Source organism: Cynocephalus volans, chromosome 10 (assembly GCF_027409185.1).
Source record: "Cynocephalus volans isolate mCynVol1 chromosome 10, mCynVol1.pri, whole genome shotgun sequence".
NCBI classification, from domain to species: domain Eukaryota; kingdom Metazoa; phylum Chordata; class Mammalia; order Dermoptera; family Cynocephalidae; genus Cynocephalus; species Cynocephalus volans.
Genome location: NC_084469.1, coordinates 70,441,700 through 70,463,191, shown reverse-complemented (window position 1 = coordinate 70,463,191; position 21,492 = coordinate 70,441,700). Strand labels below are relative to the sequence as shown.

At 32.9% G+C, this 21,492-nt stretch overlaps 1 protein-coding gene and 1 pseudogene across 2 annotated transcripts in view; one reads left to right on the top strand and one right to left on the bottom strand.

Annotated features, from left to right (window-relative positions):
- The window catches only part of CDH8 (cadherin 8), a 361,322-nt gene that overhangs the window by 72,635 nt on the left and 267,195 nt on the right, over positions 1–21,492 (bottom strand). For both annotated transcript variants that reach the window (XM_063110265.1, XM_063110264.1), the window contains exons 8-9: positions 14,878–14,999; positions 1,911–2,028 (exon numbers count right to left, since the gene is read on the bottom strand). In XM_063110265.1, the coding sequence (XP_062966335.1) occupies positions 1,911–2,028; positions 14,878–14,999 (240 nt within the window). The remainder of the gene's footprint in view (positions 1–1,910; positions 2,029–14,877; positions 15,000–21,492) is intronic.
- On the top strand, positions 13,598–13,690 carry LOC134389910 (U2 spliceosomal RNA; annotated as a pseudogene).

Sequence of the window (21,492 nt, the reverse complement as noted above, 5' to 3'; positions counted from 1 at the left end):
GACACATAGAATGCTCTTCCCATCTGAAGTCATTTTGGTATACCTGGCATTTTTTTTTTTTTTAATTTCACAAAACAAAAAGTAAAAGAAAAACCTGTAAGATAGGTCAAAACTGTAATTTATAGTTTTAAAATAAAACAGATAACCCACATGACTTTAAATATTCTATCACAGGGTTTATTGAAATGCATGATTAGGCAGAAGAAGGTTTCCTACATGTACAAATGTTTACTTTCTACTAATTCCCAAAATTAGAAAAAAACAAAAGAAATTAATTCACTGTAGCATTAAATCTCCTCTTTAAAAGTATTATGGCATAATAAATACAGATCAAAACTACACCCAATAATACCTGTTCATACATCAAAGACCTTATGCAGTGCCTTCCGGGGCCACACGTATAACAGGCATATATCTTGAAATTATACAATGTACGGGAAACACCAAGGAGCTCCAAATAGTTGGAAAGGAACAACATTTCCTCATGGAAATTTTTTAAACATAGGACATTTTATATGCAAAATGAATGACTGAAACTTATCAGCTCACAATCAAAATAAGCCTGGACCACACGTATACACAGACTTTTAGCTCAGTTTAAGGTTTCCGAGAGAGCTCTTTCTTAGACATATTCATGTGACTTCCATAAAAAATAAATCTTGGCAATGTTAACTGAAGAGCAAAGACAATGTACTTGGATTAGAGTTCCTAATTAGGGGTGACTGACAAATAAGTACTCCACTATTATGGAAAAAGAACAGAATTTTTTCTCCTCAGTGTTTATAATAGTGGAAGCCAGCTAAATGAGTAATACCTACATAACAGCTTTCTCATTTCCTTTTCTGTGTTTCATCCACATTTATCAAAGCATCCCCAAAGAAATAAGTAGCATTATGTTAAACGGCAAGGCCGTAATATATTTAACACAAGCGATAAAATGTTATTTCATTTCATACAGGAAGTTTTATCAAAATGTACTACTTTCTTTAAACAGAATTTAGCAAATAATCCAAGCAGATATCAGAAACCAAATTTTATTCTTCTAATTGAGTAAAACTTGTATATAGACCATTCAGAAATCTAAACAGATGCCTATAGGAAAACCAGGAAACGGCCTGAGACAATAGTTATATCTTGCTAATCATTCTAAAACAGCTAAAACTAAGAAATACATTTGAATCAAAATAAAGTTAAAAATCCTTGTTAAATATACAGCCTCTTAGGAAACAAAAATGTATAGATGATATAAATTTTTAAAAAAATGATCTATGGACTTTATATTTAATAGACAATAGTTAAAGGAAAAGGTATTCCAAGCTTGGTCCTCAGTATGTAATGAAATGGATTAAATTTTCTTTGTGAGCAAAAGACTTAACAAAAACATCAGTTCGTATTAGCTCCAAAGTAATACTGATAAGGAGTGACCTTCAAGAAGGATTTTCTGATCTAATTGCTATTGTTAAAATTGGTACAGGCTTAAAACAAATGTCTCCAATGTGTACCCACAAACCAGGCAAAATTAGAATAGACTTTCCCTAAAGACCTGGTAAACATTCAATTAAAACTTAACAACTGCAAAGTGTGAGCCAGCTCCTCCTCTTACAGATATGTCAGTATCTCATAATTCCTGGAAGCTTTCACAGGGGTTAAATTTTACTCTTCATTTCTTAAAATAAGGTGATTAAGGTATTCCCTGGGATAAAATTAATTTTCACATTAACAATTTCCTTATCTATTGTTTCAATATTGGAAAGGGAAAGTGATGTAATTACCATGCAATTAGACTGTTATGCTGGATTTCAGCTGCTCATAGGTGAACAAAAATTATTTTAATGATATTTTCAGTTATAAAATTGCATCCTATTTTCCAATATATATTTTACCCTGTTTCACAAAGCTAATATATTTACCTTCATTTTTCTTGATAGTGAAATTCGGATTGTTGACCATTTCTGGAAGAAGACTGTATAAGAAATAATGTCCATTTTTGGGATCATCTTTGTCCATAGCACTTACTGTTTGAATGACCTGTAACATAAAACTTGACGTCAGCATTTCTGATGACATCCGATGGCTCCAACTGCCTTTAAAAGCTTAATGACATCCCTTTTGTTGTCTGATACTTTGGCCCCCCAAACTCCTTTTTTAGCTTTCTAAATCATCACTTTCATACCTCAGCTTTGATAAGTTGGCAAAAATTAAGAGCATTACCTTTGTATCCGTTCAGTGTCTGTGGCTTGAAATAGCAAAGTTAAGTGTATTTGAAAATTCTAATGGGCCATTACAGATTTCTTTCCAATTTGAGTGTTTATAGGCATCTAGAATGAGATTCAGAATTGTTACAGTGATTGTGGTATGGCTTTTGGGAGCATCTTGGAGTTGAAGGACTTACATTTTGAATTCTCAAATCTCTTCTTTCATTTTACTCATCAGGTTATGAGTGTTTGCCAAATAGAGTGCTCCTCAACACAAACATCACTGCAACAAACCTTTCTGATGAGTTGCATCTGTTCCCTTGCAATAATGAATACTGTTTTTAAAGCCAGTGGATAACACATGCAAATAATGCTTTGGAGTGTATCCTGAAATGAATAAATTATAAGGATTAGAAGAATTACCACTGTGCAGAGAACTGTTTGAATAGATACAGATACTTGGAATCGGTGCCTGTGGAATGTGCTTGTTTCATTTGCCAATCTGCATTAACTTAACGCTAAGTTGTTTTTTGGGATGTCAAAGAATTATCTTAATAATTCATATTCATGATTCTGTAATATTTACTGTTTCAGTGTGAAACACTGGACAAAAACTAATGTAGTAAAAGTTATAGTTTATACTACTACTGTAAATAAGTACTAAATAATTTATACAAAAAATGCCACTGAAGCACAGTAGCCAAGGTCTTAACAGATTTGGCATAAAAAATAGTAACAGTGAAATGCTCTCAGGTTTATGAAATTTAGAGAATATAACGATGATGCCTAACACATTATTTCTGATTGAACAATTATCTCCCACTGAACTCTGCCAAGTTTATTAAAGAGAAAAACAATGGATCGCTTCATTTTGAGAAAGGGTCATCATTGCTTTGTAACTTACTTCCTAAACAATGTGAGAACCACAATTTCAGAACTTTTAGCAACTATGGGGTTTTGCATTGTATCAAGCACACAGTCTGTAATGACAGACTGTGCATTAAAGTTCTTTGAGGCAAAAATGAAATAACTTCTCTCAAGGTCTAGGTCTCCATTCCTAAACTTTAACATTTTTACTTTAATTTAACATTCTGACTTTGAAGGTATTTGGCTTTTGTTAAGAAACATGTTGACTATTTATGCCTCATTACTAGCTAGTTATAATTGTACTTAGCTTGAGAGATAATACAACATAAAGTAGCACAAAAAATAACTCATGGTTACAACAGTTAAGTAGTCATTAAGAGTAAGGACTCTAGAATTAAGCTGCCTAGATAGAAGTCACAGTTTTACCCTTTACTTGTGTGATATTGAGAGAGTTATTTCACTCTTTCTGAAACTCAGTTTCCTTGTATGCCTAAAATACAAATAAAAAGAGTACTTTTTCTCATAGAGTTTCTTTAATTATTGATGTAAATTCTGGTTCCTAGTAAATATTCAATGAAATGTTAGATATAACCATTGTTGTTGTTATTAAGGGCCATTGGTATTTATCAATGACATGACACTTTGATAAGTGTAACAACTTTGATGTTACCCAAACAGAGACCCAAACTGATCAGAGGAAAATGTAATTATATTTACTGTATCTAAACACACCACTTTTGCCTTGACCTTGAAGAGCAGAGAGAGTCCCTGGGTTCTAGTTTCATAAAAATAAGCATGAATTAAAGTGCAAGGGGATAAGATGTGAAACATAGATAACTCTTTTGGACAGGCTGCATGCACAAATATTTAACAGAAAAGTATGAGTTGACAATTTTACCTAGAAATAACTGTGCCAGATTATTATGTTAGAAAGTCAAGGGAATAACTATCTTTGACAAGAGCTTTTTTTTTTTTTTTTTTTTTTTTTGGCAGTTACAAAGAATAGAGGGGGAGGGGAAACAGTTGCTTATGAGCAAGTGTAGCAACCCCTCTGCCATTTACCCTACCTTGTCCCTTGTCTCCATAGGACTTCTATTCCCAGGCACAACCCTTGAAAAAGTAACACCTGAAGCAAATGAGTGCATGTGAAGAATAAGGGCAACTGAAGAGAAAATTCTTGGTATTATGGGGTGGAGATCAGTCATATTTACATTCCTATAGTAAACTTAGTTGATAAAACTCCTATAAGTAATACCATTCATAATATTTCTAAGCAATCTTCAAGAAAATGTCTCCTACACCTATGTACTGGTGAGTACATCCAAATGAGAGTTATTTGATTAGCTAAGCCACCATGAACAAAACAAAAGTTGCAATAATTCAGGTTACCTGTAGTAAAGGTACATAACTACCTGCCATAACACATCTCAAAAGTTTGGTCTAAACATCACACCATAAATTAATATGTCTTTTCCGCCATTTATTTAAGCTAGGAACTCATTAAAGAATTTCTCAGTCCTCACCCCAGAACTACTGAACCAGAAAGTCTCAGGGTAGGGGCTATCAAACTGCATTTTAAACAGTCTTCTGGGTGATTCTGGTGCATGCTCAAGTCTGAGAACCACTGTTCTGAGCTAAGGGAATGGACTGATGTTCATGGATCGGCTCCCTCATCATTTATTAAGTGAGTTTGTATTGTCAAGTTCACATCAAAACTCAGTGCAGAATGAGTTGGAGAGAAAGTGGTTAAAATGGCAAATCTTTACATCATCTTCTAAATATCCCATAAACTGGCTATAGTTAAGATTTTTGGTCAAACCATGTTTGACACTTCATTTTATTTTAATGCAGATAGTCATTGACGAGCATTTTATCTAAAAGTAGACACCCGGTAGATCACTTGAAGGACTTTATGCCATTAAAATGCACACTAATAACATACCCACACTAATAAGGCTGACATTTTTATTGGTGTAATAACTTCTGAATACACTTAACTTTAAACAGTGGGGTGGGGGGGGCATTTATTGAAGGAAATGCACCTCCACAGAAGCAGATTGTATAGACATACTAAGTAGATGACAAATGGAAACCACAAAATATTCGCTCTGCAAGTGGCTATGATCTCAGCTGATTTTTAAAATAATTAGAAAACTATTTCATGAGAATAGTATAAAAATTTCTGGAGAGGCAATGGAATTTTAGGAATATACATCTAACTTTCAGTTTAAATATTTTCCTTTCTACTGATAAAGTTAGGATGCAACTAAAAAATCTAATGTTTGGTAATTTATTGCAATTTTGTTTTCAATTTCCAAGGAAACTGAAAGCAAAATATCTATCTCTATGAGAAGAAAAAAAAAAAAAAAACATATCTGGGGTGTTGGGATGATGAAATGATTTCCAGGGTCATGTTTGGATTTTGATGGGAGCAGACTTTGTTCTATTTCTTGAGACTGCAGATTTGAAATCAAATAACCTTTCTAAGGCATGCAATTGAAAAATAAATAAATAAAAATTGTGTGTCATATCATAATTCTGACTCAGAAAATGTCTTTTCACTGTATATTAATTATTTTAAATGTAAATCATATTGTTTTTGTTAGCAGAACTTATTAAACTTTATTTTGGACTATTTCACATTAACTCAAAAATATTTAATAGCAGCAGAGTATCACTGCCATTGCTATCTTTTGAAAAGGCAAGCAATCAGCAAATGAATACTTTTCGAATGATCTAATCTGCTAACAAGCATAACAGTATCGTGGGATCTATGAGAAAATCCCCCATGAGTTTCTGTAGATATTATTTATTGATTTGTTCTTAGGTGCCAGGCATAATAATGTATGAAATTCTACCCCCTCCACACACACTGATATTAAAACAATGCCTGGCACATGGAAATTGTTTAATATGTACTGGCTAAATCAATTAATAGATAGATGAATAAGTAAGTGATGGCAGATATATTTTTCATCATCACTAATTCTCACAATACTTTTATAGGTAAGTATTAAGAGACTTATCAGCACCGTGCCTCAAATACATTAAGTATAATTTCTGATACCAGATATGCCTTATTAAAAATTCCCTGCACAACCATCTCCCCAATATGCCAAGCTGCCTCAAAACCTTGTTGCTCATACTTTCTGTATATGAGAAAGTTTCAGTTAAATTGTGGCTTAGACCTTCAATATTTTGGAGAGCATGTAAGAATTACTCATTCGTCCTTGCTGCTCATGTACTTTGCTTTAGCAGCATAAAAGGGTCCCTATTGAATCAGACCTGTAAAATGCACAAGAAAATGAAAATTTAGAAGTCATAGTTCTCTCTACGTGTTGACAAAGTGAGAGAGGACTATTCTGTTGCAATTTTTGGAATATTTTCCAAGACTTCTGTAATGTATATCTATTCTCTAGAAAGATTTAGCAATGATGGCCAACATGGTATCTGCAGTTGCAGCACACTGTCACTTTCTCAGATAAAACTTAATTTCCTTTTCTTGGCATTCTTCGGTCATGATGTGAATTGGAATTTGATAGAAAGAGGGTGAATGAAAGGAGGAGAAGTTGAGATCAGTGAAGAAGAGATAGCAATATATTTCATTTTCTATTGATTCTTCTATTATTGTCAGTTCATTTATTATCAATATTTACTTTCCTGAAATACTAACCTGTATTTCTTAGAGCATTTTTAAACTTAGTGAAGAAAAGAATGATCCATGAATGAGCTTCATATGGCTTGCATTCCTCAACTTGAAAGTGAAATAGTATGAAATTATTTAAAATATGCACATATGTGAGGGGAGAGTGCATGGCTTTTACCAGATTATCAATGGTGTCCATGACTGAATGAAACAAAAAGTAAATTAAAAATTAATTCTTAAAAGACAGGTCCTTGAAAATAGGAATTATGCACACAAGACAAATCACGTTTTAACAATGATGATTAATTGAGAGAGGAGGAAATATAGGTTTTAGAGAAATTATATCAAAATCTACACAATGACCCAATTATTCCCAATTATTTCAAAACTGTGTAATACAGTTTAAATATAATTTCAGTTCATATCCATTTAAAGGATATTGCCAGAATATTTTTGATAATTTGTATAGCAATACAGTCTCTACCAAGATTTTTCTTTTCTTACCCATTCAAAGTGTTTTCCCATGTCACCTTTTTTTTTTTTTTTTTTTTGCATGAACACCATTGTCTTAAAATGTATTAAGTGACTATTCAGAGAGGCATAGAGCTTAGAGGTCTGACCTGCAGAAAATAGGGTAGGTGGATAAGATTCTATGTCTCTTTCAAAGACTAAGTGAGGTCCTCAGTTTGTTGGGCAGACATTTGGAACTTGCTTCTATATAAACCCACTGCAGAACTTCCAACCTTTGCTTCAGTGTCTTATTTCTTAGTGACACTAGACTGAAGTAAAATAATACAAAGCAAGAGTTCCCGAAGAATGTGCATATACAAAATTTGGATTTTCCAGTTGCTTCTGCCTTCTACATTAAAAATTATCCTCTCCCTTGGCCTGCCTTAAAAATCCTTTAATAGCTAAGTTTGATTGATAGGACAAAGTAAGTTTTTGGCATAATTTAGAAGTTTTAACTTCCTTTTTGTCTACCCTCCTACCTATTACTTCACAGGAATATATTTTGATGCTTCCTTAAGATTATAAATATTACCTCCTGAGCTGAAAATGTGCTCTATTGTTTATCCTCCCAAAGTAAGAGTCTTCCAACTGGGTCCCATCTACCACTAATACTATGATTTTTTCTGAAGGAAGTTTGAAAGATTTTATATGCAACTATGTTTAGCAAATTCCAAATACCACATAACACTTTTGGAGTTCCATATGTATTTATAAATGCAAGGGAAACTTACAGTTAAACAAAACAGAAGATAATGCTGTTTAACTTTGTTTAATTCAGTGTTTTTGAACCTTGTGAGGTAAAATATAAACATAAATAGACATACACGCATGCATACACACACACACACCACACCAAATACACATGCTAGAGCACACTTTTTTCTCAGAAACTCACTTTGAGAATTGCTAGCCTCTAAATTTTCACCTGAGTCTTAAAGACCTAGGTTTTTTCACCTCTGTGTGATGGTGCTGTGTCTACATAGCTTGTTGGTTACAGCATTGTTTGCATTAGCTTTTGTTTTTCCATTAATATGTCATCTCCTCTGATACAACAGTGTGTCTGATTCATGTCACTAGCACAAAGCCTAGGCTTAAAACTTCTGACTGTCCAGAGTCAATTTGACTGTCTTCAAAAAGTATGCTCATGATTATAGCTTCTATGAACACATGGAAACAAGCATCCCCATGTGCTTCCCACCATCTCCCACCTAAATTATTAATCAGTAATTTGTAGATCGAAAATAAAACAAGGAGAACACATCAGTCTGTTAAAGCCCAAGATTTTTAAACAGTCCTTAACATTATTCTCTCTGTGGATTATCAAGCTGAATTAGATTAGGGGCCAGAATAAAACATAGAAAATTTGCAATCACACACGAGCCTCAGCATTCAATGCAGATAGGGGCTGCAAGCAAGATTTATAAAAAGATTTAGATAATATGTGTTCCTATATGTTGATCCAGCAACTTTGAATAAAATAAGCTAATCCACAAATTCACATGGACAAGAATAAGGCATGAGTCCTTCCTTCACCCTTGATAAATAAAACACTTGTAAATTATCAGAGTAAGAGTTATTCCTATACAGGTCAATAGATTGTTCTCTATTATATTGACCCCATTTATAAAGCATTTATAGTTAAGTTGCTCCAAAGCAAAGCTCATAAAATATAACAGTAAAACCCAACATATTCAATACTAATAATGTATATTTTGTTTTTAGACTATCAGACTGTTTAAAATATACACTGTACTACTGATAATTACAGTATTTGTTGATCATGTAAATATATTTATATCGATATGTCAATATCTATCTATCTAGTTATTCCTAAATTGTGAGTCTAAACTAACAGAAGTTAAGGCTCAAGTTCACAAAACTAGTAGATGGTGAAGGTGTGATACATTTGTATTATTCTAGCTCCAAACTCTTCAATTATATTTATTCACTTATATTTTCCCCTCTGTCAAAGGTGTGCTCTAAAAATCATACTCCTGTTAATGATTCTCTTGAAATGTGTTTTGCTATATATGGTTTCTTCAAATATTGTTTTATGCATTTCATTAATTTGCCATCTCCTTACTTCACCCAAAATAAAGTGAAAATAATATTTTATTCATTTTGTTGAGCCCATCAGTTTCATCTCTTTTAAAATCAATCCTGTCTCCCTCTTGTGTATGCAGATAGATCATGAAAAATGCCTGCTGGCAGGAAAGTTAAAATTAAATCTCCTATATTTATTGTTTCATGAGTGTTATAAAATGCCATAATTTCATTTTATTGTTTCACATATATTAGAAAAACACCCACAGAAACTAAATAATAAATAAAGTATCAAACCCATCCATTGCTGGTTTTTATCAAAGGATAATTATTTTTACTTTTCTTATTAAACTTTATTTCTTTTCATTTAAGTTTTCCTAAAATGCTTTTGATTAAACTATGTTATTGGTTACAGGAATTTTTTTTAATGCTTACTCTTGATTAGAATCTTATTCTCCTAACAATTTTTCAAATAAGTGTGTCACTCAGGCAAGTGAATTTCAAAGCTCTGCTTTCTTGGGAAGCATTGTGAGATCCTTGAAATTGCAGGGACTGAGCCACCTTCAAGAGTCAACTTTGAAACCCATCTTCGTCACTTCTTAGGTAAGACCCATACTTTTCGTCAGCCTCAGGTTCTATATCTGCAGAATGTGGTTAACACCAAACTTCCAGAGCAGTGATATTGATTATATGGTAGATGTTTATATATATTATTTCACTTAGGTGAGCAAGCAGCTATCTCGATTACTTATGTATGTCTCCACTTCCACCACCTCAAACCAGGCTACCATTATATTTTGCCATTATAATGTTTTAAAAGTTCTTTCTAATGCATCCTGTGTGCGGGTGCACATGTGCAGGTGTAGATTTTATTCGAACATAAAGCTCTTTGTGTCCAATTTCATTCTTGCTTTTTACATTCTATCCACAGATGTCTTTATTTCTTCAAACAAATCAAAGTCTTTCTCCCATCAGGGTTTTTGCACATTCTTACTCTGCTGGCTATAAGACTGATTTCATGCCTAGCTCTTTCTTATTTTTTCCAGTTCCAGCTTAAATGACACCTACTTAAAAAGTAACTTTCTCTGACAACAATATATATATAAGTATATCCCTGTTTTTACTTTGTTCCCCTCTGTCTAGTTGCCTTGATGTTCATTTTAACTTAGTTTTCAAAATTTCAAATTATATTTTTTATTCATTCTACTCTTTTTATAATCTCTCTTCTTCATTAAGTTCCGTTAAAAAGGATACTTTTTTTGCCCTTGTACATTATCTCTCGAGATCGTATTGTAATGATTAACATCTTGTAGATGCACGAAAAAATTGTTCATTAATAAATGAAAATTTTTTCATACAAAGAGCTTAGCACATATACTGTGTGTCTATAAAACAAGTGTTCCTATGATAATAGTTAAGAAACCAGTTAATGAAATATTTATCATTGCTGAATAAAATAAAGTAGAACCATGATTTTAAAATTTTGCGAATGTTCATTAGGTGGCTAACACTGGCCAGATACATATCATCCAGAAGTATGGGTGATTATCTGTTTTTTTTTTTTTTTCTTTGAACTGTGATACTCCTATAATAAAAAATTTTATGTTGCTATAATGTTGGTCAGAGATAGAAAGATGAGATTAAAAAAGGTAAATCAAACTGGTTTTTGTTTGTTTTTTCCTCTTTTTGTAACCCAGACATAATTACTTGACACCAAATAGTACATCTCAACTTGGATAGACGGTGATAAAACTCAAATTATACTTCACTAGATTTATTTATAGTAACAGAGGAGTCTCTTTCCTGAAGGATAAAAGAATTGAAGCCGTCTGTCACCTAACTCTCAAACAGTGCATATTTTCTGAGACTAAATGAGAGACCTTGACTCCCTCTTAGACACTATTTATTTCAGTCCCTGTGCTGATGAACCACCTGGAAGAAGTTACCCTAATTCTGTATATGGTAAGCAAGAGGTCAGCATTTGAAATAAAGTCCTAAAAAGATCCTATTAAAGAGATAAGTGTTATGGAAGACCATCTGGTCAACACTCGTCACACAAGTTCCATACTCTCTTTCATGTTTGGTTCTGAGTGTGGTGTTGTCAACAGAACTAAACAAAGATACTGGTTTCTTCCCATTTGTTATCTGTTCCTCCACCTGTGCACCTAGATTACCATTCTCTTCAGAAAGGATCTGTTTTATCTCCACCTGACTCCTTTTCAGTATGTGATAGATGTTTTCTGTCTCTGGTGGAACTTGTTCTGTATTAAGAGGACTTTGGATTGAGATCACTCAGATGGCTCTATTTCGCTTAATCCCTTCAGCCTTTTACCTGTCCAGAGATTTTAGGCATTTTCTTGCAATTCTATGATTTTAGTTTTGAATACATGTTTGCCAGAGAGAAAATTCCATAAAAGAAAAAGACTGACTTTTAGGGTGTTTTATTGCTACTCACTGTGTTACCTAGCTAAATCCTGGCACATAAATGGTGCTTAATAAATTTTTACTGATTGAGCAAACCCTACTACCCTGTCAGGCACATGAACTGTCAGACATATATTTTGCTTTCTAATTTTGGAATCCTCAACATGTGCTCCCACTTCTGCCTTGGACATTAGAGAGGAGTAAATGGAGACTATCGTTTTTTATTCATCCTGTTAAACTGAGAACAACGTAATCTGTATAAGACTGTATTATACCATCATTGAGTTAGCACCTAAAGTTGTACATCATATTATATCTTTTGACTTAAGACACATTCCCTATAACTACTGAATTTTTAAAAAATAGAAGTAGCAATCAGAAAATATCATATTAAAATACTTTGTAAAAAAAAGGAAATTCCTTATTAATATTTAATTACATAACAGAGGAAATATTTGAAAGTATTCTAATCAAAAGGGATTCAGGTTGTTTTAGTGAGCTATTTCTCTCTGTGGTGGTGGTTGTTATTCTCTTGAGAGAACGAATTCAAGGGAATGTCACCTTTTATTTCAGAATCATGAGAAGGTGATACAAACAGATATGATTTCCAATTCTACTTTCAAAGTAAACATATGCAGATGTATCATAAACTGGAGATAAATGCCTAAACTATAGGGAAGTGGCCTTCCTTTTCCCTAATTTTTAAAACTATGACTGAGTTTAGATGAGACTAATTCAGTAGGAAAGAATAAACCACAACAGAATTCTCTATGTTCAAGGATTAACATTAGTTTTCATTTTGTGAAATGTTAAAAAAAACAAAAACAAAAACAAAAAACCACCTCTTTACATAGCATGTAGGATTAGGGTAAAGAATCAAACATGAGTTCTGACAGCACAAAGTTTTCAAACAATTCTGGAAAGCTGTTTGATCAAAGTTGTTTGAACAACTTCATATGCATCAACCAGCCATCCATACGTACAAAAGCAGTGCTAAACAAAGATCTGACCCCTTCACGTAAATAATACACTCTAAAAAACATGCCTAAACAGATTCCTTAGGGAATAGGACGGGCACACAGAACACAATTATTTCTTCACAAAACGAGTCATTCATTTTGATTTGCAAAAGTCATAAAACAAAGAATCGACTTTTTAAAATTTTATTTTGATCATGCATGAATAGGAAAGATGAGGAAACTGTATTTTTTCCTAAGGATAAAAAGAACTGCTGAGAAATCATCAAAACCTTGGAAGCAGTCAAAATCCACAGGGTAAACCTTCAGATTTCTAGAGATCCAACAAGCATGTATGTCAAGACCAAAAGTGAAGCCAATGTTGTGTTTTTCAAATAACAATGTCATTGATTCTAATTTCTGTGATGAGTTCGGCATAAGCGATGGAGTGTTATTTAAATCAGAAAGCATTTTGCAGATTATGGGTGATCAAAAATGTCTAGTTTATAAGTCTGTGTTTGGCTACATTCTTCTAGCAATAATCTGGTCCATACAACAAACGTACAAACATTTCCTTGAAACTGATCTGCAATATTTTGGTCAAACTCTCTCTGCCAAGTCAATCCAGCAACTTTGCTAAATAAAATTTACTGGGGTGTGTGTGTGTGTGTGTGTGTGTGTGTGTGTGTGTGTGTGTGTGTGTTTTATACACACAGATATATATGTGTATATATGTATGTATATATGTGTGTGTGTGTGTGTGTGTATATGCATATAGTATACACACACACATACACACAAATACACACTCCATTCTCAAAGGATCACATATGAAGAAGCTCGAAAGAATGATTGATAAAGGCGAATTCCACATTGAAATTAAGAAACATTTCAGTTAATGTAAGAATATTATGAAAACAAGTGTGAAAATAATAACGGCTAAAGATGAATGTTTTATCGCTTCTCGGCCTTTTGGCTAAGATCAAGTGTAGTAAAGATGAATGTTTTGATGAGAAAATAATATCCAGATATTTAAAAATTGATCAGTTCTATTACTAGAATTTTAGCTTGTGTGTGTTTGTGTTTGTGTGTGTGTGTGTGTGTGTGTGTGTGTGTGTGCATGCCTTATTTTGGTTGATAGAGAAAAGCTATATTTTAGATTCATGAAAGTAGTGTAGGGGAAAATGCCCACTGTTTTATGGGAGGGTAACACATTGATCTTTTGTAATAATTAAATTAAAGCATAGAGCTACAGTGCTATTCCTTTCTTTAAGGAAAAAAAAAATCTGACTCTTGTCAGGTAAACTGATCGACAAATAGTAAGTTTAATTCCTAACACCCACATGAGGCACAAGAATAGTTGGATTAACAACTCCAGTGTCATGCTGTCAGCTGCTGTTTATTTAAATTAAAATGTCACCATCCAGAAATAAATTAGGAAGTTGAAAAATGATAAATTTCTTAAACATACAGTACTTCAGCACCTTGTTAAAATAAATGCATTACATTTGTGTTTTTGTAGAATTTTACATAGGCTATTTCCATTATGACATTCAGAATATAGCAGGATTTGTTTTTGTTTTCTTTTCTTGCTTGATTAAACCTCTTCCTCTCTCCCTCCCTCCCTCACTTCCTTCCTTTCCTTCTTTCTTTCTTTCATCTTTCTTTCTCTTTCTTTTTTCTTATTGTCTTCATTGCCTCTATCTATCTATCCTACATGAGGCAGGAAAACAATTTTCTATTCATACATATGTCTAAAACATGCTGTTCATCTAAAGTTTAAATATATCTACATTTTTACAGATTTCAATATTGACTTCCTACAACTTAAACCATTGATCTTCTTGGGTTCTACTCTTCTGTTTTATTCATATGTTCAATATGAAAAACACTTCCATTCTCCATGAGATTTTACCTTGCTTCCTGTCATTTGAAGGTTAAAATTCAGTCACATCCTTTGCTATTACCTATATCCCAAGATATTTTAAAATATTTTAAACTCTGGGTTCATGGCACACTACGTTATTTCACTTTAGGAGCCAAATTGGTCATGAGTAGGAAGAGAATTAACAACAGAGGAAGAAAAATATTCCCTCTCTGTTCCCACTAGGATCTGTTTCTTGCCTGTGACTTTGAAGATCATAAATGATGCAAATGCACACTATAATGCAGGTTAATCAAATATGAGACAGTTGTATACAAACATATTTAGCATTAACAACATGGAGATATTTACTTGGCCGGGTTTTCCATTTTCACATAAAAATGCCTCATATTCAGATGCGAATTCAGGGGCGTTGTCATTGACATCCAGCACTTTAATAGCAACAGGTACTCGTGATATCTGACTGTGGTTCCCTATGGGAAGGAAAAAATAACATCAGCATTGAGGGTATTTCATTTTAACGTGCAACTCAACTTTCTCTTGAAAGCATGTGTGTCTGATTCTACTTCCCTTAATTAGATGTTTTCAACATGGTGATTATGGAGTCTGACCACTCAATAAGGAAAAATAGCAAGTGCTTAACTGCTTTAAAAAAAGCATAAATTTTTATTCCAAACACCATTTCCCGGAGCTTAGCTTGATAAAGAACGTATTTGAATAAATTAGAAAAGGTTTCCTTCATGAAGCAAGCTTTATTTTATAAATAAAATCCATTATTTTAAAAAATGTTGTGTGCAACAAAGATTTATCTCTTTGTTTATCTTGGGTAGAATGCAACCCATTCTGAGCTATTACTTGTTTGACTGGCTATACATTAGGGATGAACATTAAAAACCCAGCAAAAGGCCAGAACCAAATCCCTTATTGAGAAGGGATCCTTAACAATGATAAAAGGGATAAGATTAAAAATGAAAGATCATATATTTTATGGATTTTTAAAAATTAAATATTGACCTTGGGATTTTTTGGGGGAAGATGAACCTACGTCATTTTAATATTGTCATTTTCATAAAGAGTTTCATCAATGTAAACAGATAATAATCTTTTAATCTTTCCAGGTCAATTCAAATAGCAGAGAACTCAATATATAATCCTTAATCCTTCAATCTTTAAATTTAAAAAAATACATATATACATACATAAATACACACACACACACACACACACACACACACACACACACACAGAGATCTGGTTCATTAATATATTGCAGACCTGGGCCATATTATGATTTTTCACTTATAATAAACACAATACAGTTTGACTTTGTACCATGTAGTAATCTTTTGATCTGTTATAAATTATACAGAATGCATTGGAGATGGCAAATTATTTATTTGTGTTTCTGTGGCACTGAATATTTATAAGTAAGGCAAGAGGGGAAAATATTTGGTTTTTGAATATGAACAGACTTACATTTCATATATCAAAAATTCCTTTTTGACAATTGATTAAATTTAGACCGTTAGAACCTTCGTATTTGTTAAATATGAAAGTGCCTCTAAAACACACACCAAATAATCATTGCCATGCTAAAATTTAAAGTTTGTTAACCTCACTGGCTATGCAACAAAACTTGAATTTAGTTAACTACCATGGCTACTATCCAACATTCTAGTTTGGTTAACTAGGAATGGCTGAGTACTATCCTGTGGAATTCCTGCCACTTCAGACATAAAACATAACCCCAGATCAAGGTGATGACCTCCAATGTTTCATCAGGTATATCCTTTTTCTTTTACTGTTTTATATCTAATTAATTGATTCTTTCTTTATTCAGAAAGGAAGCACATACCTCCCTAGTTCTGATGAAAGGGAAAGCCTAAAAATAGTATAACACATGACTCTAAGACCAAAAATTCCTTACATTTAATGCTTTATCCACTCAACAAAACTTTGCAAAGATTAGATTTTAAATAGAGTATGATTATCTCCTCAAAGATTTACATCTCTTTTCTAGTCTGACCATGATCTGAACAGTAGCTCCTAGAGAGTATAAAGGAGTATAGTGTTTGTTCTAAACAAACACTGGGGCCCCAGTTTTGCCTCCTGCTATACATGAGATTCTGAGCAAGTTATTTAACTTTGTTTTATTCCTAAGGAAACTGAAACTCAAAGGTAAACACTTTATTTATAAAATTATTATAAATACTATATGAGAAAAAATTAAAAGTGCTCAATTAGTACTGGACACATATTCAAGGCCCCTCTAGCTTTTGCCTTTTGTAATTGTCAACATCCTCAGCATCATGCACATTGAGTGTTTACTGCACATGCTGTGAAATATTTCACATAATTGTACCTCATTCAATCCACACAAAAATACTACAAGGTTGGTAAAGAAAGAACCATATTTTAGATGTGGAAATTGACACTTAAAGTGTTATATGCCTTTACCAGGATTACTCATTCAAACTTTAACTCCAAAATGTAGTTTTGGTCTTTCAAACATGAGCTATTTTCATAGTATACTACTGACAAAGTCCAAAAATATATATACATATATATAAATATATTTATAATTCATAATAAAACTATATATACAGTTTTATTATAAATATTTATAACAACATAATATTTGCAATTTATAATTCATACAAAAACCTACACATATATTTTTATTATAAATATTTATCTCAAAAATGATAAAATATCAGGATGACTATATCTAATAGGTTGTACCACCACTAATATTCTCAGAATTGCACTTATTATCTGCAACCCTCCCTGAGAAACTGTACAATTTAACTTCCACAGATTTGCTCATGGTGCTATTTCACCCAAGCAGAGTCCCTTTAATTAATCAATATTCTTTTATAATTCTCTGTATCTCAACTCCAAGTACTATTGGTTAATCATTTATTTGTATAATATTCATTCTTTCCATTTCACATCTTAAACTAATTCTTGAGTACATAAATAGTTATAGGAACCTTCTGTTAGAATTTTTGTCTTTAATGTAATCATCTAATTAATAAATAGACAATGATCAACATAGACTTAATAAACTTCATGTACAGAATAAATGGTGAAAAATAGGTGCATAATCTTAGGAAAACTGAATGTGCAAGGATAAGCTATCCTACTTCTTTAATGCTATTTTGTTCCTTCTAAAAGAAAGAAAATGCTAATCTTATTGAGTCAGATTCCCAGACAATGGTTGTTTGGGCCACGTCTACTAAATATAACATTCTTTTTTCTTTCTTTTTTCTCATGTGACTTACACACAAACGCATAACCACATACAAACATGCATATACAGATTTTCTTCTCACTATTTTGGTAAAATGATAATTATGCCAAAGTCCATGTTCTCATTTCTTCTCTCTTCTCTTTTCTTGTTCTCACAGTTGCAATAAATTGCAATTATCTTAGTCCTATGGCCAGCAAGTATTAAAACTCAAACATAAAAGATGGAAAAGCTCCATGAGCTTCTTATTGAGGAAATTTCAACATTGAAGTTATGTATTTTTTCTTACATGTAGTAGCTGGGACAAGGTGGTATTTATCTATTCTAGGAGTCCAGAGCAAATTGTCATCAAATATTTTCTGTTACAAGCAATGAATGATTGGGAGCTATTCCTTAACACTGGTAGAAAATCATGAATGAAAAAGAATGATCTTACAGTGGTCATGTTTCATTTCTCTCAGCATACTCACAAGGAAATAGTCTCTTTTATGTAATGAGCATTGGGCATTTTGTAAATTATTTTATTTTCTTCTTTAGTTTGGCTTGTAGAAAACTCAGAACTAAAATTGGAATCCACCTGTAACAGCTGTAAAAATCCCATGGTGTACACTTTATATATTATGTTTAACCCAAATACAACTTATTTTTTCTACATTTACTTAACAATTGCCCAGATTTACTAAATCAGTCTCCTTATTTAGTTGAAGTTGCCTTCAAAAAGTTCCTGGAAAAACAGAATTAAGAGATAATACAAATCCTACCACAAACTTTATGAAGTACCCTTATATTTCTAGGTGTTTTGTGTTTTGTTTTAACTTTGTATTTTATAGTATTTTTCCTTTAAAAATCAAAAGAAACAAAACCTAAAATGTTAACTCTGCACTGAAAAGTGATATGCTTACAGAGTCTGCCCAGTATGCCCATATAGCTTTGGTGTCATGTAAAACATACTGGACAGTTCAACCTAACTAAAAATAGTTTAATCCCTTCTCTTTCTAACTGCTGAATTCCTTGCTATCCCTCAATATTTAGCCAAAGCCACATGTCTTCCAAAAAGCTTTTTAAATACATAGTTCAGTTTTGTTTGTTTGTTTGTTTGGTTTTTTTTTTTTTTTCGTTTTTGTTTTTTGTTTCTTTACTTATGTATGAGAGCATGAAGAACTCCACAGAACCAGTCCCCAGAAAAACTGATGAAAATTATTTTTCTAAACATTAAAGTCTCTGAAAAAAAGTCCTAAGGGCATGTGGCAAATAAAGAAAAATGTATTTAAAGAAAAATCTACTGAAACTCAGTAAGAGAGTCTGTAGTATTAGAACTAAGATCTGGTTACTCTTTCCAACCTAACAATTCAGCAAGATAGGAAATTCATTCCAGACTAGTACACCTGAGAATAAAGAGCTGCCTTTCCCCCAAGTTCTCAGTTGGAGCATTATCTACCCAGGAGGCACAGGATATTAGCATTTCTCATCACATCCAGCTACCAGTTCTGAGACTAAGTTCTGGTCAATTGCAGCAAAGAGGTAGCAACTGTCTTCTTCTACCAAGTCCCCACTCATGGGACAGAGGCTCTACCTTGGGCAAGAAGTCACTGAAAATGCTGGGGCCATGATCGCCCTTGTCATGGCTCATAAGGGGAAGCTTCTTGCTGGGGGAGGTGAACTAAGAAGACTGAGGTTACCACCTCTCCATCTCCCCAAAAAACTTAGCTCACTTAAAAAAAAAGGTTCCAGAACCAAAGCACAGAGATTTTGCCTGCAAGTAGGGGAGAGAAGCAGGCCATAAAGCAAAACACTTTGAACCTTTTATAAAGGAACTGAGTTCATTGGCAAAGAAATGTAAAGTTCAAGCCTAAAGGTGATCTCAAGATAGTGGAGGTGGCTATGCAAGGCAAATGAAAAAAGATTGGTAGATGCGGTATATTCACTGGAGATGAATCTACAGCCTGAACTGTAGGCTGGCTAGTTGTTGAAGAGAATTGGGTAGAGTCAGCTGGAAGAAGCCCTCCAAGAGTAATAACAAAACTCAAACATTTACATAGGGAACAGTCCCTTCCAAAGATCCTAGATGTGAATGGGTCATTCTGTGGAGAGAATTATGCAGCAGGGTATTGTTGAAAACAGTAGTGCAATCAGGTGACAATTAGTGGAGCTTAACACCTGGATGTGGTCAGGGAAAGAAATAGTCAAATAAAGCCTTGCTAAAACCACTGCTTATTCAAGTGTTCCTGGAAAAAAAAAAAGCGAGACTGTAACTTCTGTGAAGGAAAATCACTAAAATAATCTAGCAAGTCACTAAACAAATAAGGGTAATATTACCAAACCCTAAGGGCAGGGCAATAACTGGAGTTGCTAGAATGTATCTAAAATTTGCAGTTTTCAATAAAAACTTAAAAGACATTAAAACAAACAAACAAACAGGAAAGTATAATTCACATACCGGAAGAAAAAAAAAATTTTAAAAAGCAAGCAGAAGAAATTACATGTGAGACTGACCATATGTCAGATTTAACAAGCAGAAGTCAAAGTAATCATTATAAATATGTTCAAAGAACTAAAAGAAGTCATAAATAAAGAAGTAAAGGAGGGAATCATGATAATTTCACATCAAGTAAAATATATCAGTAAGGAAACAGAAGTTATTTTAAAAAATAAATAAAAACAGCAGCAACAATAAAAACAAACAAAAAATGGAAGTTCTACATTTGGAAAGTACCATAACTGAAATGAAAAATTCACTAGAGGGCTAAAGAGTAGATTTGAACTGGCAGAAGAAAGAGGTAGTAAAGTTGAAGATAAATAAATAGAGATTATGCAATCCAAATAAGAGACAAAAACAAAAAAAAAAAAATGAAGAAAAATGAATAGAGCCTCAAAGAAAGATAGGATACCATTAAGTTCACAGTCATATGCATAATGGGAGTGACAGAAGGGGAGGAGAAAGAGAATGGGGAAAAATATTCCAACAAAAAATACCAAATTTATTGAAGAACACTAGTCTATATACCCTAAAACTTCTTCAGCAAACTCTAAGTAGCATACGCAAAGAGAGATTCACAGTCTCATCATATTAAAAATGTGTAAAGTCAAAAACAAGATGAATATTTTGAAAGCAGCTAGAGGAAAACAAAACAAAACAAAACAAAGACAAACTTACCACACGAGAACCCCAATAAGACTAGCAGCTGACTTTTCATTAGAAATGATGATGGAGGCCTGAAGGCAGTGAGCTAACATATAAAATGTGTTCAAAGACAAAAACTGTCGAACAAGAATCCGATATCTATCAAAACTACCTTTCAAAAATGAAGGTGAAATAGAATTATTCTCAGATAAGCAAAAATTTAGAAAATCTGTCCCTAGCAGACTTCCCCTTAGAAAAAATTACAATTCCTCAGTTATTCCTCAGGTGAAAACAAGAGACCCCAAACAATAATTCAAATCCACATTTAAAAAAAGGAGAGAGAGAGAAAGAAATGGTAAAGGTTATTAATCATGTACTTATAAAAAACTATTAATATGTATTCCTTTTCCTTTCTTCTCTTAATGGTTTTAAAAGTAACTGTATAATATTGTATATTGCTGGACTTTTAACATATAGGAATGCAATATATTTGCCAATAACAGCAAAGAGGAGGGGGATGGATACAAAAATGTATTAGGCTAAGAAAATGACTCCAGGTGGTAACTCAAATCAACAGAAGCAATTGAAGAGACTA